This window comes from Motacilla alba, chromosome 1 (assembly GCF_015832195.1).
Source record: "Motacilla alba alba isolate MOTALB_02 chromosome 1, Motacilla_alba_V1.0_pri, whole genome shotgun sequence".
NCBI classification, from domain to species: Eukaryota; Metazoa; Chordata; class Aves; order Passeriformes; family Motacillidae; genus Motacilla; species Motacilla alba.
The window spans coordinates 115,912,087-115,926,136 of record NC_052016.1 but is presented as its reverse complement, the minus strand read 5'-3'; the positions used below and the strand labels follow the sequence as shown (position 1 = coordinate 115,926,136).

At 40.2% G+C, this 14,050-nt stretch overlaps 1 protein-coding gene across 1 annotated transcript in view; it reads right to left on the bottom strand.

The window, feature by feature from the left end:
- Positions 1-14,050, bottom strand: part of LANCL3 (LanC like 3) — a 36,482-nt gene that overhangs the window by 6,348 nt on the left and 16,084 nt on the right. The window contains exons 2-4 of the mRNA XM_038137405.1: positions 2,735-2,858; positions 1,762-1,959; positions 595-802 (exon numbers count right to left, since the gene is read on the bottom strand). Coding sequence (XP_037993333.1) covers positions 595-802; positions 1,762-1,959; positions 2,735-2,858 — 530 coding nt within the window. The remainder of the gene's footprint in view (positions 1-594; positions 803-1,761; positions 1,960-2,734; positions 2,859-14,050) is intronic.

Here is a 14,050-nt window from a genome sequence, read left to right as displayed (position 1 = left end):
GGAATAGTATGTTTTTAAACAAGTACAGTAAACTAGAGATACATAGTTCAAGATAATTGCAGCACCACGACAGAATTTTCACTGGACCACATGTGCTTGCAGTCAGACAAAATAGAATTAACCCCACTAGCTAAGCTAAAGTTGAGAATGATAAATTTAAAAAATATAAAATAACTGCACACCACATCCTATACTTACTTTTCGTTTCTAGTAATATGGAATAGTGTTAAATGCTCTGAAAAAATCCTAACAAGTCATGTTTTACTCCACCCCTGGACTTGGGTAGACAGCTTGTCTGGGTTCTGCCATCACATCAGGATGAGACCTGGATGCATGTGACCCCTCCACATCCAGCCCAGTTCCCTCTGTAGGAACCAGGCTCCTGGGCAGGGAGGGAGCCTGGGAGAACCCAGGCAGCCTGGAAGGAGACTGCAGAGTTCCCACAGAGTGCACCCACCCCAGAACTCACAGCCGGAATTGATTGTGAACCTTAAACACTCGGGTTACATCTGAGGGTGGTGATCACAGACTCTGCTTTATCAATGTTCCTGAAACTTTTGGTATTACCTAAATCCAGAAGAAAGGAATGCTCACCTCTGTGCCCTGTATATGTATTTGGAGTTCCCAGTGAGCCTGTACAGCAGCAGGAACACATAAGCACTACCAGCCACCCCGTGGCATATGCCAGGGCCCTTCTTCAGGAGGCCTTTCTGCCAGGTGAGCTCTCCACAGCGGATACAAGTGTCCAGATATTGAGGCTTCTTGGAAACCAGGTAAGCTTTGGCAAACAGATATGCAATGCCTAGGAAAAGAGCAGTGAGATTGTCTTTTGTAATAAGCACACCAAGGGTTTCGAAGAACACCTAAGAAAATAAAGATTAACACACTAAAAAACTGCAGGCTCAAGCTCTATACATGTCAGTGTAGCCTCTAAATGCTCCACGAGGGGGGAGTGTCTGCTATGCTAAAAACACACAGTAAATGTAATTATCCACTCCCTGTGACAGTACCACTTTCAATCTTTTTGAAGCATTATTGAATTTCAGGGTTTACTCCAATATTCACAGACTTTCATAATTTTAAAAGAGCAGTCACATTTTTGCCTTTAAACACTAAACTCTTAGCATTGTCTTCTATTGGCTCCAAATCCTCATTCACCTCACCTGCTTACACTGACAAAAACACAAGGATGGGCAAGGTAATGTCTTACACTGGCAACAGACACAAACTTTTACTAAATGAGAAAAAGAAGCTGTATTTTTTCCCAATGAGGCATACACTGCTTTATTCTAGTTATACACAGTGATGCATACTAACTTCTGCTAAAAATAAAGCTATTTGGCTTATATTTAGAGGGGATTTAAATAAATTAATCATAATTCATAATTCACCAGAGCACTGCACAGCTCAGTTCACAGTAACCTTATGGGAATGCACATGACACATAACCAACTCAAGTGCCTACGGAAATGCTTAGCTGACTTGTGGTCTGAATTTAACAAACACTGGAGTAGCTGAAGTGTTCTTGTAAGCTACAGGTGTGTTACTACCCAAGAACAGTGATGGGATACAGGTTTCTTTGGGGAAGAAAAATAGCAATTAATGAATTTCCTCATCTCAAAGTGTAACTTCTTTATGTCTTTTGGGTTTTTTTCACTTTGGTTGAATTTCACCTGAGATTATCTCTAAGATGGAATCACCTAATGTGGAAAAGCAAAGTGATCAGTATCTGGCTGTGCATAGCATCAACGGGAAAAGAACCTGGAGCTCCATGGCACCAGTGCACCAGCTCGTTCTCCCTCTCGATGGTCTCCCCCAGCTCAGGGGGCCAGTTGCTGTTCTGCTCCTGGTCCATCAGGAAATCCACACTCTGCCACACCAGCTCCTGATCTGCTGGCTGCAGGTACTCGTAATAGGAGAGCAACATCTGCAGGATTGAGGAAAGCCCATGTGCTGCACCTGAAAAAAACAGAAACAACTGAATTAGAGTGGGTTTAGGTCCTGTCTGCACCTCATTGCAACTTTCCCTTGGGACAGATGTCCTTGTCAAGAGCATGGCTCCTTTATCTTCTTCATGCATAGTGGAATAGTGCTTGTAATAAAAGATTTCTAGATGCATAACACCGTATTTCACTACTTCTGTCATTTCTAGTTCCTCTAGCTTTGCAAAAAATATGTATGAATTCCTTCTGCTCTCACTCTGATACGACTGAAACTCACTATATGAAGTTGAACTGCACCTGAACTGAATTCTGTTTCAAGGTGTTACTCTTCTTAACACACTGCTGAATGTGGGCCATATATTTGCATTTGTTGAATGCAAATTGAAACTGGGCCATAAATGGGTATTTCCAGCTACTGACTGACAGTATCGGTGAAGTAACACCTAAATTTCAGTGCAAGAACTCTCTGTACTTGTCAGTGTCTGTGGAACACACAAGTCAGTGATTGCTCTATTTGCTCCCCTGCCAGGGAACTGTGCACCAATCTCACACTTTCTGCAGTGATTCTGTGCCTTGAGAAGTGCACCAGGGCCCTGCTCAGTGGCCTTTCATCTCTCCTTCAGGTGAGCTCCAACTCAGCTGCCCATGAGGAGGAGGAGGAGGATGGATGATCCCAATTGGTTCAGGAGAAATCCCACACTGTAGATTTTATGTATTTTATTCCTGAAGTGCCTACTAGCTCAGGATCTCCACACAGCAGACTCTCAGAGGTGTTGGTGCGTTTTACTCACCAAGATACTCTGTTCCATAGTAGGAATACATCAGTGGTACTGGTTTCCTCTTCTTCACTGAATACTGTTTTCCTGATTCTAGTATGGCCAGGCAAATTGATTTAATTTGTGCTGCAGTCAGCACCTAAACAGAAGCATCAAACAAACATCAAGTCTATTATAATTATTTCATTTTTAAGACTTTTTTTCAGGAGTCTGGCTTTTTAGCCAGTGCACAGGATGCAGTACTGCCTTTAATCTTATAAATATGCTGTAATGTACATCATTATTAGGAGTTCCTTACATAACACAGTTGATTTGCATAATGTTTCTCAAAACCAGAGTTTCATCCTGTCTCAGGAAGTGAATGTCAAATCTTTAGCTGCACAGATGAGGTGAAAAGAGGCCCTGTAAGAGTCTTTCCTTCCCAGAAATCCTTCAGTCTGATGGAAGCTGACAAGAAGCAGCAGGCAAGCTGCAGAACAGCAGCCTCCAGACTGGGGGAAGATGCATTAGGAGAAGACAAAGGAAAAGATGAAAGAAAAAAATGTTACAAGCTTTATTGGGACACACCGCCCTAGACAGATTTTTCTACGGACAAGATTTAAAAAAAAAAAGGTACCAAGGAAGAGTTACTAAATTGTTATTAATTCACTACTACATATGAGGGTTCAGAAACCTCTTAGTAAAAGAATCACTTTCGTAATACAAGAAAATGCTAAGAAAAATGAAGTGCAAGACAGGCTTCTATGAAGATAGGCTAGCTATGCTTGTGGGACTTTAGCATCACAAACGGGTTAATGCAGTCCCTAAAAATGACTAATGCCTTACTCTTAGAGGTGTCAGAAGTAAGATTGACAAATCACACATTTCACCAGACAGGAACTTTTCCATGTTAATGATCTAAAGCATTCAGTGAGAGATCAGTTTTACAGGTTTTAACTACAACTCTTAATTACATGCAATTAACTGCAATCATCAGCAATGTCCTGTGTCAGCCACACCTGGACATTACTGATCAACACCTAGGCCAATTAAATAATTTAGCCAAAGTACTGTTTTAGCTCTGGGGGGAAGCCCATATAGCTGCAGTACTTTGAAGAAATATATTTCAACTTGTGAAAAGAGAACTGAGAAAGCAAAAAGGAAAAATGACACAGAAAAAAAAAAAAATAAAAGGAAAAGGCTATACAAATAGACTTGACAAGATAAACAGCAATCCTAAAAATATCTAGAATATCAGTAATTAATGTCTTTGAAATGTTTCTGAACACATTTGGGTTTGCTATAATTTGTATTATCATAGGATTGACAATTACTTCCTCAAGTTTAAAAATACTGATAGGTTTAATATGGAGACAACATCTGTTATAAACTATATTTTCTCATTTAGACTGTAAAAGATACTACAGATAATTAATGTCACTTAAAACTTGACTGAAAAATAATGGCTGAAAGACCTTATTTGTGTGTCTCACCTTGCTCCATGATAACAAGGGATTTTATTACAGCTGCTCCAAATGACTCTGGTATTTGTACAACCTGGAGAACAACCTAGTTCTCATCTTGATTAGTGTTAATGTCACTGCAGTAGAATTAAATAAGCCATTAACATCTGGAGACCTCACTCATTTCCAGTCATTTTTAAATTAATTGTCTTAGCTTCACAGAATTCAAAGAGATGGTTTGAATCTTAGCAAATGAGGAGAGCAAGGACTCGGTGAGAAACACTGAATTCTCTCCAGAGCACTCATTTCACTGTCTTGAAATTTGGGACCTACTCCTCTGAATTCCATACCTTGTAAAAGCATTAATAAGATCATCCCTTAAAAATAAATGTGAAGGATAGGTTCTTCTAATTGTAATTCTGAAAAGCATGTGGGTTAGAAGAATCTCAATCAGTTCATCTTCTGTATGTAATGATTCATTCACTTAATATTATCAACTAGCCTTCAATATAAACCATGCTTTGCTAAGCTTATTTTTATGTTCAGCACATTTAATTTTTAAATTGAACTAATGACTGTTTTAGAATGCTGACTGCGTGTGTATTTTAAATGGATATAAACTTCTATCTAAATCCAGCCTTCCACAGTGCTGCATAAAGAAGTATCAGCTAGATAAGAATGCACCATTCACTGTTTTTTAATATAAAGTAAGTGTAAAAAGACAAAACACTTGAGCACTATGAATACCTAAGTCTATACATTCGTATAGTATAGACTAAGTGTAAGTATACCCTTTTGGCTGGCATAATGAAATATGCTAATGAATGTCACCTCTTTTTCAGAATGCAAAAGCAGCCCATATGCAAAGACAGATGAAAAACGGTTTTTAAAAGCATGAATCAATGGTAGAAATCAACCCACCTGATCCAATTCCACATGACCAAAGAAAACGGGAAAGAAAATGACCTGTGTATCTTGAAAACAGCCTTATTTCTGGCCTCTTGGACTGATCTGTGGGCTTACACCAGGTAGATGTGTCCTAACTAACAGCTAAATAAATAAATCTTTATGTTGACTACAAATACCTTTTACCAAGTCACTCAAGTCACAGTCATTGTGAGGTTGCTGCCTGTTTCCCAAAACATTTAAGTATGAAGGGTTTGCATTTGCTCCTTATTCTGGGAAATGGTTGACTGGAACAGCAACTCTCACTTACCATCACTATTAGTGGCCTGCCAAAGGCTGAATAATCAGCAATCACATTTAAGCTATCCATTGGTTTGACACATTTTATTTCAACCAGTTTTGTGTTAAAATCTTTAGATTTCCATCACCTTACCAAAAAAAAAAAAAAAAAAAAAAAAACAAACCAAAAACCAACCACCAAAAAACAAACAAACAAACAAAAACCCAAACCAAAACAAACAAACAAAAAAAGAAACCAAAAAACCAAAAAACCTGTGGCTTGTCTCTGTATGCTCCCTCACAGTATCTTTAAAAAAATCAGCTAAATCTTATGGCCAAAACAATCATAAAATACATTAACCATAACCACAGACAGTGCAACTGTGGTCTTGCAAACTTCATTTTCATTTCAGTGTAGTCGCAATGCCTCCTTGCCCCTGGGAATTACTGAAGTAATGTTTAATTACTTCAGAAAGTAATTAAACAGACAGAAAAGAAACAGACTGATCATCCTCAGACTTTGAAGGGATAAATCGTATATTGATACCACGTCCTCTAGAGCCATCAGATGCTTTGATGCAGAATAAAGCCAATATGAGAATATGCTACCTAGAAAAAAAAAAATCATACTTGAGATAAGATACATGTTTGGAGAAAATTCTTGAATGCCACTTAATACGAGCATGAGTAAAATTATTCTTTATCATGTCAGTGCTTGAATGGAAGACTAATAACACTAAGAGATATATTGCTAGTGCTTTAAAATTTCACCTAATTTATTTTTGTATTCTTGAAGACATCACAACCTGTTCTACCACAGATGGTTTGGGTTGAAGGCACCTTAAAGACCATTTAGTTCCAAGTCCACCACCATGGGTAGGGACACGTTCTACTAGACCAGGTTGCTCAAAGCCCCGTCCACCACGGCACTGAACAACTTCTCCACAACAATTTGTGAAACAACTTGTTTCAGTGAATCACTACCCTCACAGTAAGGAATTTCTTCCCAATATTTAGATGTAAGTTGCCTTCTTTCAGTCTAAAGCCCTTCCCTGTTGTCCTGTCACTACATGCCCTCTTAATCTTTCAACTATTTATCGGACACACACATCATGCATGTGCCTTTTCCTGGTTAAGTAGAGGTGGCCTGCCCACTTTAGTCAAAAGCAGTGATTTTGTCTCAGTTGATGTTAGAAATGTTTATTTTAGTCTGCTCACTAGACTGAAGTTTGGAATACATGCATTCCACGTTTTCCCTGCAATTTCTTTATCAGTTGGTCGCTGGAGTTCTTTATTTTCTGTTTAACATCATTGTCCAGTGATGCTGAGTGCTGCCAAATAATTGCTCCACTCACACTGGTGAAAGCTACATTCCCATATACCCGATACTTTAAGCACAACACATGAGCAGCACTTAAATACTTTCTATTTGTACCACTGTCTGTGTCTAGGAGCCTGACTTGCAGTAAAAAAAGCCACTGTGATTGTTCATAAAGTCTCTCCATTTTTCTCTGGTGCCACTGCAGACAATATGCCTCTTCCCATAAAGGCACTCCACACTTTTGAGAATTATTTAAGGCATGCCTTCTTTTCAGTAAATCCCTGTTTAAAGGCAGCCAGGAAGTGCTATGTCTACAGCAATCACAGAGCATCATTCTGCTTTTTGTTAGCAATCTCACCCTGAGATTGTTTAGTTGGAAGTCAATAATTTCACAACTCCTTTTAATCTACTAAAAGAGATTTTGCAGTTATTGGTTATGACAGTGCTAAGCCCCACACATGTGTTTTGAAAACTGTAGACAGAAATCTTGACCTTGAGGATTAGGCAGAAAGCAGCAGGGTGAGCTGTTCTGATTAGAGTAACATTTTCAGCACTTTTTCATTCCTCTGAATGCTCGTACAAACCCCTTGGCTCATTTTGAAAATCACTGCCACATCAAACTGCATACTGTATGGAGTGTATTTGACGGCTGTAAGCTTTTAATTCTTTTAACAGGTCTGTATTTATTTCCTTAGAGCTCTTTTCTGTGACAGAAGGCATTACTGAAACCAAGTATCATGATCTTTTGATAGATGCATGAGCACTTTCAGGAGGTAACAGCTACAGTTTCATTATTGTGGAAAAATCTTCTATGCATATAAAACCATTTTATTATGCATCTAAAACATCAAATCTCTCTCTGTTACACTTCTAACAAGCCACTTACATGAATTTGATCATACACTATTTCTGATGCTGTACAAAGTGTCAAAATAAGCTGAAAAAAATGGGCCAGTCTGCAAATAACATCACAGGAGCTTTGCCATTGCTCTCCTATGCTGGGAGCCCAGCAGAGGGAGCTTGTGAATTAGTTATAATGACTCAAAATGCTGCAAAAAATGATAACATATTTGTGTTCAGCAAGACAGCAGACACTGGTAATTTCATGATACTTACTGCAGCACGTGGTATTTCAGTTCATTCCCTAAGCTTGATCTTTTCCTGCCAAAGACAGGGACTGGCATTGTTCAGGAACCTTTCTATGCAATGTCACAGTCAGGTTTTTCTCTTTCAGATGATGACAACACCTGAAACCATGGAAGAGCAGCAGGTACAATAACAGGGTCTGCCTCCCCTTAGTGTTATTCCAGTTTGATTGATCTGCCTCTCCTTTAGCACAGCTCCAAGTACACAGACACAGAAGCTCATGAGTCTGCTTCCCTCGTGAGCACTGTCAAGTGCACTTCTTTTAAAGATAAAAAATATATGGTTTTAAATCTCCTGAAAACTTGGTCAATAAATTAGATTAGTTTCAGAAGTACTGTTCCTAATCCAGTCTGTTTGATGCTGTAACAGCACCACGTATTGTCTTGAGAGTGTATTTTCCCAGATTTTTCACACTAACACAACTGACAATGACAGTGTGGTCAGACTCAGAACAACTGCTGCTATGATTCTGCCAGTTCACTGGAAAATGGTACTTGACTGCAATCCTGAGTAAGTCAGACTTCCCTGTAGATCCCATTGGCACTGCTTGTTTTTAACATGTCAGTTTGGGTGGTTTTGAGGCTTGTTCTTTGCCTCAGCACCATGGACCAGAAAAAGCCTGTCCTGTTTTGTGGGTTACTGATCATGACTCTAATCATAAACTGAAGGCTGCCTTTATTCCTGATGAATCAGATTACTGGTAAATAAGACAATACAGAAGTTTTGTTACATTAACAGAATACAAAACTTCCACAGGTCCTACCTGCCAGGGCTGTGTAGCACTAAACCCATCAAATTCTGCTGTTAAACCTGTCCTTCAGAAGGGGAACATGAAGTGTTGCAGAAAAGGATGGAGCACAACTGTCACTGTAGACAGGTGGCTGGCTCAGAGCAGCTGGTGCTGCTACACAGTTGGTCAAATGCAATGAGCATCTCAATCCCTTATGTCTCCACTTAAAAATTGAGAGTTTCAAAGAAAAACAATTGGCCCTTTGTGGTGGTGACAACCACACCCACCAGGGTCTTGGTGTGCACTGTCCACACACACTTCTCTCTCCTTTGTGATTGTCACTGATGGGCATTTTCATTTGTCCTGAGCTAAGAACACCAGGTAGGAACTGGAGGAGTGCCCAGGTGGCCCAACCTGCAGCAGCATTTTACACCCCTTTGCAGGCTGATATGTACCACAGTCAGCAGCAATAATCCCAGCTTCCCCCATGCCTGGAATGCATTCAGCTCCCTGGCAGGAGGGTGTAGCCAGGTGGGCACTGGCCTCTTCTCCCAAGAGGACAGTGTCTGAAGCTGTGCCAGAGGAGGTTTAGGTTGGACATTAGGAAGAATTTCTTCACAGAAAGGATGATTAGACATTGGAATGAACTGCTCAGGGAGTCACCGTCTTTGGAGGTGTTTAAGGAAAGACTGGATGCAGTGCTGTGGTCTGACTGACGCATTGGTGCTCAGTTGCAGATTAGATCCGATGATCCCTGAGATCTTTTCCAACCTAATTGTTTCTGGGATTCTGTGATTATGCAAGCAACCACACAGTTCCTCCTGCATTCTTTTCTTAGGACATTTCTCCCTAGGTGTTCTCATCTTAGGACAAATCACAATGCCCAGCAGAGATGATGGGAAGGGAGAAGGTGTGTGTGGAGGGGGAGGAAGCACAAGAAGACCTGAGTATTTTTTTTTGCTGCTGCACTTTTCTTCAAGCTCCCCCTACCCTGTGTCAGTGAAGAGAGACGGAAACATGAGTTTTTCTTAGTTACACTCAGGCTCCCAACACCTCCTACTCTGCTCCACCAGGGTGTGGCTGGATACACTTATCCAGTTGTAACATAGTGGCTCTCCCCGATCTTGGGAAGGAAAAAAACAGTTCTTCGTTACTTGAAGAAAGTAGGGAGGCACCACCTCCCTGCTCTCTGCTGCTGGAGAAGTGAAGCAGGGAAGATGCCAAGGAACAGATCCGGATCAGAACAGTTCAGATAATCACCATGACTGAGGAGGTATCAGTCTGCCCACTGAGAGCTGAGGTCCTGCTCAGCAGCAAAGCCAGCAGGGCATTTCTCAGGAGGACAAGTCCAATCACAGGAGAAGTGACGCATCCCGAGATGCACTCCTGTGCTGAGGCTTTTGAACAGCAGCTCTCTGCACCCCAGTTGCATTTCTCTGCTGCCTAGTCGAGGGTTAGAGTTACCACAGAGCACAGAGAGCCAACAATTTAATTTCAAGCATCTCTCCCTAGAATTGCACCCAAATTCAAGAGCATGAATTGAAAGGCGTGTTTAAAAACATTAAAAAGAATTGCAAATTAAGTGAGAAACAAGCCCAGCACTGCTTGGAGAGGCTTCTTCTTACATTACAGAATTCTACCCCAACGTTTTTCAACAAGCATGTAAAATCCTTTTGTTTTTTTCCTTTTTCACTGTTGTTATTGACTAGCCACATAATGCATGGCTGAGCAATAACAGGCCCAAAGACCATGGAAACTGGCAAAAATGGATGTATCAGAGATCACCTTTCTGCAATCCAGATCCTTGTTTGGAGCTCCTGTGTATCAACCACTCCTTCATCAGACACAGGAGCAGTTTATGAGAGCTGCAAATAAGCAGAAGATTACTGCTGCAGGGATACTGCTTTCCTTCCTATTCTCCTCCTACAGGCAGGAAGAAGATTATTCATGCATAAAATTCATCAGTGGGAAATCCTTTGACTCTGTTTAGTCTCAGTAAGAAAGTAAATCAGTTCATGAGCTCTGTAATTGGCTCATGCCAAAAACACAGCACAGAGCTGTCAATTCCTGATGGGAGATTTATCCTTCTGCACTCCAGACAGGTGTCCCTGACAGTGGTGCGTGATGATGACAAACACCTTCCAAGCTGGGCACCTTGCACTCTTGTAGGGGTAACAGTGTGCTGTAGCTGTGCTGCCCCAGGATCCCATCCCATTTATAACACTACCAAGCAAGGAACATCTGCTCTGCCTGTGAATACTGGATCAGCTTACTGCCCCTTAACAGCGGCTCTGCTGGTTCTCTGGAAGTGATTCCATGCCTTCAGCTGTTCCACAGACATTTCTTGTGCTAGCAAAGCTGTCCTGGTGCTTGGACTGGTACGTGAATGCAATCTATGCAGAGGCATATTAAGTACTGTCCATTCTTCCAGCTCCAGAGCAGCAGGAAACAGGATTCATGAAACTGTCCTTGCAAGAGACAAAATCTTTGTAACCAGCAATGAGAGGACCCCCTCCCCCAAACACTGCATTAACCTGTGGCTTTAGTCTAAATTAAAAAATTATGCAAGTCCAGTTCATTTGGGCACCATCATTTGCTACTAGGAACCCAGGCAGGCTGCTTCTTGGGAAAAGGAATTTATTGTTGTTAGTACACATCTGCAGGTCAGCAGATGGGCAGAACTCAATTTCAAGTTAATCAGTAAAGGCTAACATTAGTCAAAAGGAAACTGACCTAAGCTTAGAGTTCTACAAATGAAAATGACAACTGTATCTAGAAACCAAAGAAAGTTGATGAACCATTTCTGAAGATGACTTGAAAGTCTCCAGAAAGAACTGGACACTTCTGTTTCTTCATTCTTTTGCTTCATCAGTAAAGATGTGAGATCCCAAAAAAACCATAATAAAACTAAGAGATTATACTTAAAAGCAACTATGTAATACAACAAATTAAAAGTACAGGATGAGGACAGAGAAAGATTGATTGCTAGTTCCTTGAGAATATCTCTTAGGAAGCTCATCATTCAATTAATCTTAAGTAACACCATATCTTAATCACTCACAGTAATGGAAAAGAGCCTTCTCAAACTCATGCAGCACTGCACTTTTTCAATTTGTCAAAGTTACTTCAACTATTAGATCATTCTTATGGCTTTTAATATCAAAGTTCTCATTGACCTGAACGGGTCTTGACTGTAGAGGCTGTTATTCCTGGCAAGTATCATGTAAGAAATGCTGAAAAATTTACAAGTTTGTTAGGGTTTCTTAATCTTGCTAGTATCATCATAAGGCTGGCTCATGGTTTGTTGGGACTGATAATTATGTCCAAGTTAGCCCTTAAATACTGAGACTTCAGGAACATGAAATACTTCACAGAGTAAAATGCTGACCTCACTTGCAGAAGCTGAGTAGAGACCCTTAACAGATACACCTGAGCAAATATCCAACTCTTCAAACACTGATCCTACTCTCATTTCAGTCAGTTTGGAGGAAACTGACTAGCACATGCACTGCCATTCATTGCTCTAAACCAATGTGGAGTGCATGACTTAGGGGCAATAAAAAATATTTGGGCTTTTAAAATCACTTTTTTCCAGGGCTGAGCATACTTCATGCCTATTGAAAAAAAGCTGCTTTTATAAGCAGTAGTTCTCCCTCAGACTCTCAAAGAACTGCCAACAAATATTCTCAAGAAGACTGTCTACTGTGATGAGCCAGGCAACATGTCTTCTGCATCTAAATGAAACTGAAAAAAATTTCAGTTGAGGTATGAGGCACCACTCCCCCGAAGCCAGAATTCCAAATAATGCATTTTCTGTGGAGGCAGAGCTTGAGCTCTACTCATGCTATAGATCTTCTTTGCTGCCACAAATACATTACTTGAAGAATTGAAATAAAATAAATAAAATTAAGAAGTTTGAAAAAAAATAAAATAAAGGATTGCAGTTTATATACACACCAGCAGATTGTACTGGATCAAATTATCTCTCATCTTGCTTGATAGTTAGTTTAACAGGAATTCACTTGCCTTTCAAACTAATATCCTGGGTCATGGTTCACAGATGTAGCTGAGACTGTCAGACATTTACAGTTTTCCATGGAGAATGTTTTTTTCTGTCAGGACTACAGGATTTGCCCTGGACTACACCAGTCAAAAACATTTTACCACTTTTCAACAAATCAAGTATTACAATGTAAGCAGCTGTACATCCACTTAATTTTACATATAAAGTGTGCTGCTGGATGTCATAGGTTCATTCTTTCTTCTTTTTCTGGCTTCCTTGAAGTTTTGTTCAGCATTGTTGACACAGCTGCAACTCACAAAATATGCCAGGGACATTTGAAACTCAGAAAACAGAGACCTCATTCTATACATTTTTAGGTAGCCTTATAATTTTTTCCCCTCTTTATGTTAAAATTACTGCATTCCACATCTGTCATTATCATCCAGTCGTTTCATGTTCTTCACGCAAGAATTCCCAGTCTACTTCCAGTGCCTGCAGGCTTCTTTTGGGAGTGTTCAGACCTCCTCCTCCTGTACAAGTGAACGTGCGTCATTCACAGGCTTACCAAACTAAATAAGAAAACAGATACATCTCCTCAAAGCCTCCTGGCAGCAGTGTTGGAACCAAAAAATTGATGGAGGAGGAGAAGTGCAGCAAGTAGCATTTGGAAACCTATCCATAAAAGACTGTACAGCTTGTTACTGTTAAAATTTGCAGAAATTAACTACTACTCATTCCTTCATTTGTTTCAAATTAAGGCTCAGAAAGAGAACACAGTTGCTGCCAGCATCAGAGGCTCCTAACTACAAAGCCTTCAACGCACTGGGGTTTTTTTTCCCACATTTAAAATGAATAAAAGCTTGGGCTTCCATGCTAACTTGCTGCCTAGGGATACACAGAATGCCACAACAGGGCATTCTGTATAATCCAGGTACAGCTGTAACAGCTCAGTACCTCAGAGGAGTCCCTGACCTGCTCGAAATGTGACACTCAGGGAGAAGAAGGACCTAAACTGTGTGTGACAATTCTCTCAGAGCTGTGAGCAGCTCTGCTATCTCTGCTCCGTGTACTGCAGCACTGGGGAAAGGAAACAGAAAGTATTAGGATTCATGAGAGTAAAACTGAAATGATTATTTAACAGCGACTTTAGCACTGATTGCTTTGTTCTTTCTTTGGATAATTCTCTGGGTCTGTTCTCCCATTATCAAAATAAACAAAACAAGAAGTCAAGCAGAAACAAATACTTTAGAGGTAATTAAGAAATTCTTCTAAGTGAAGCCAACATCTGTTTTCTGGACAGGAGATAATGTGTTAAAGGAGATAACGTGTTAAAGAACACCAAAAATTACTTTATCTTGCAATGTATGAACAAAATGATAGTTTATGAAAAGCTGCAAGTTTAAAGACAAAATATCTCTCTGCTCTCCCAAGACTCAAGTAAGCTAGGGAAATTACTACTGCAAAATTTAGCTGATTCCACTCACACTGTGTATTTTTAATAAAC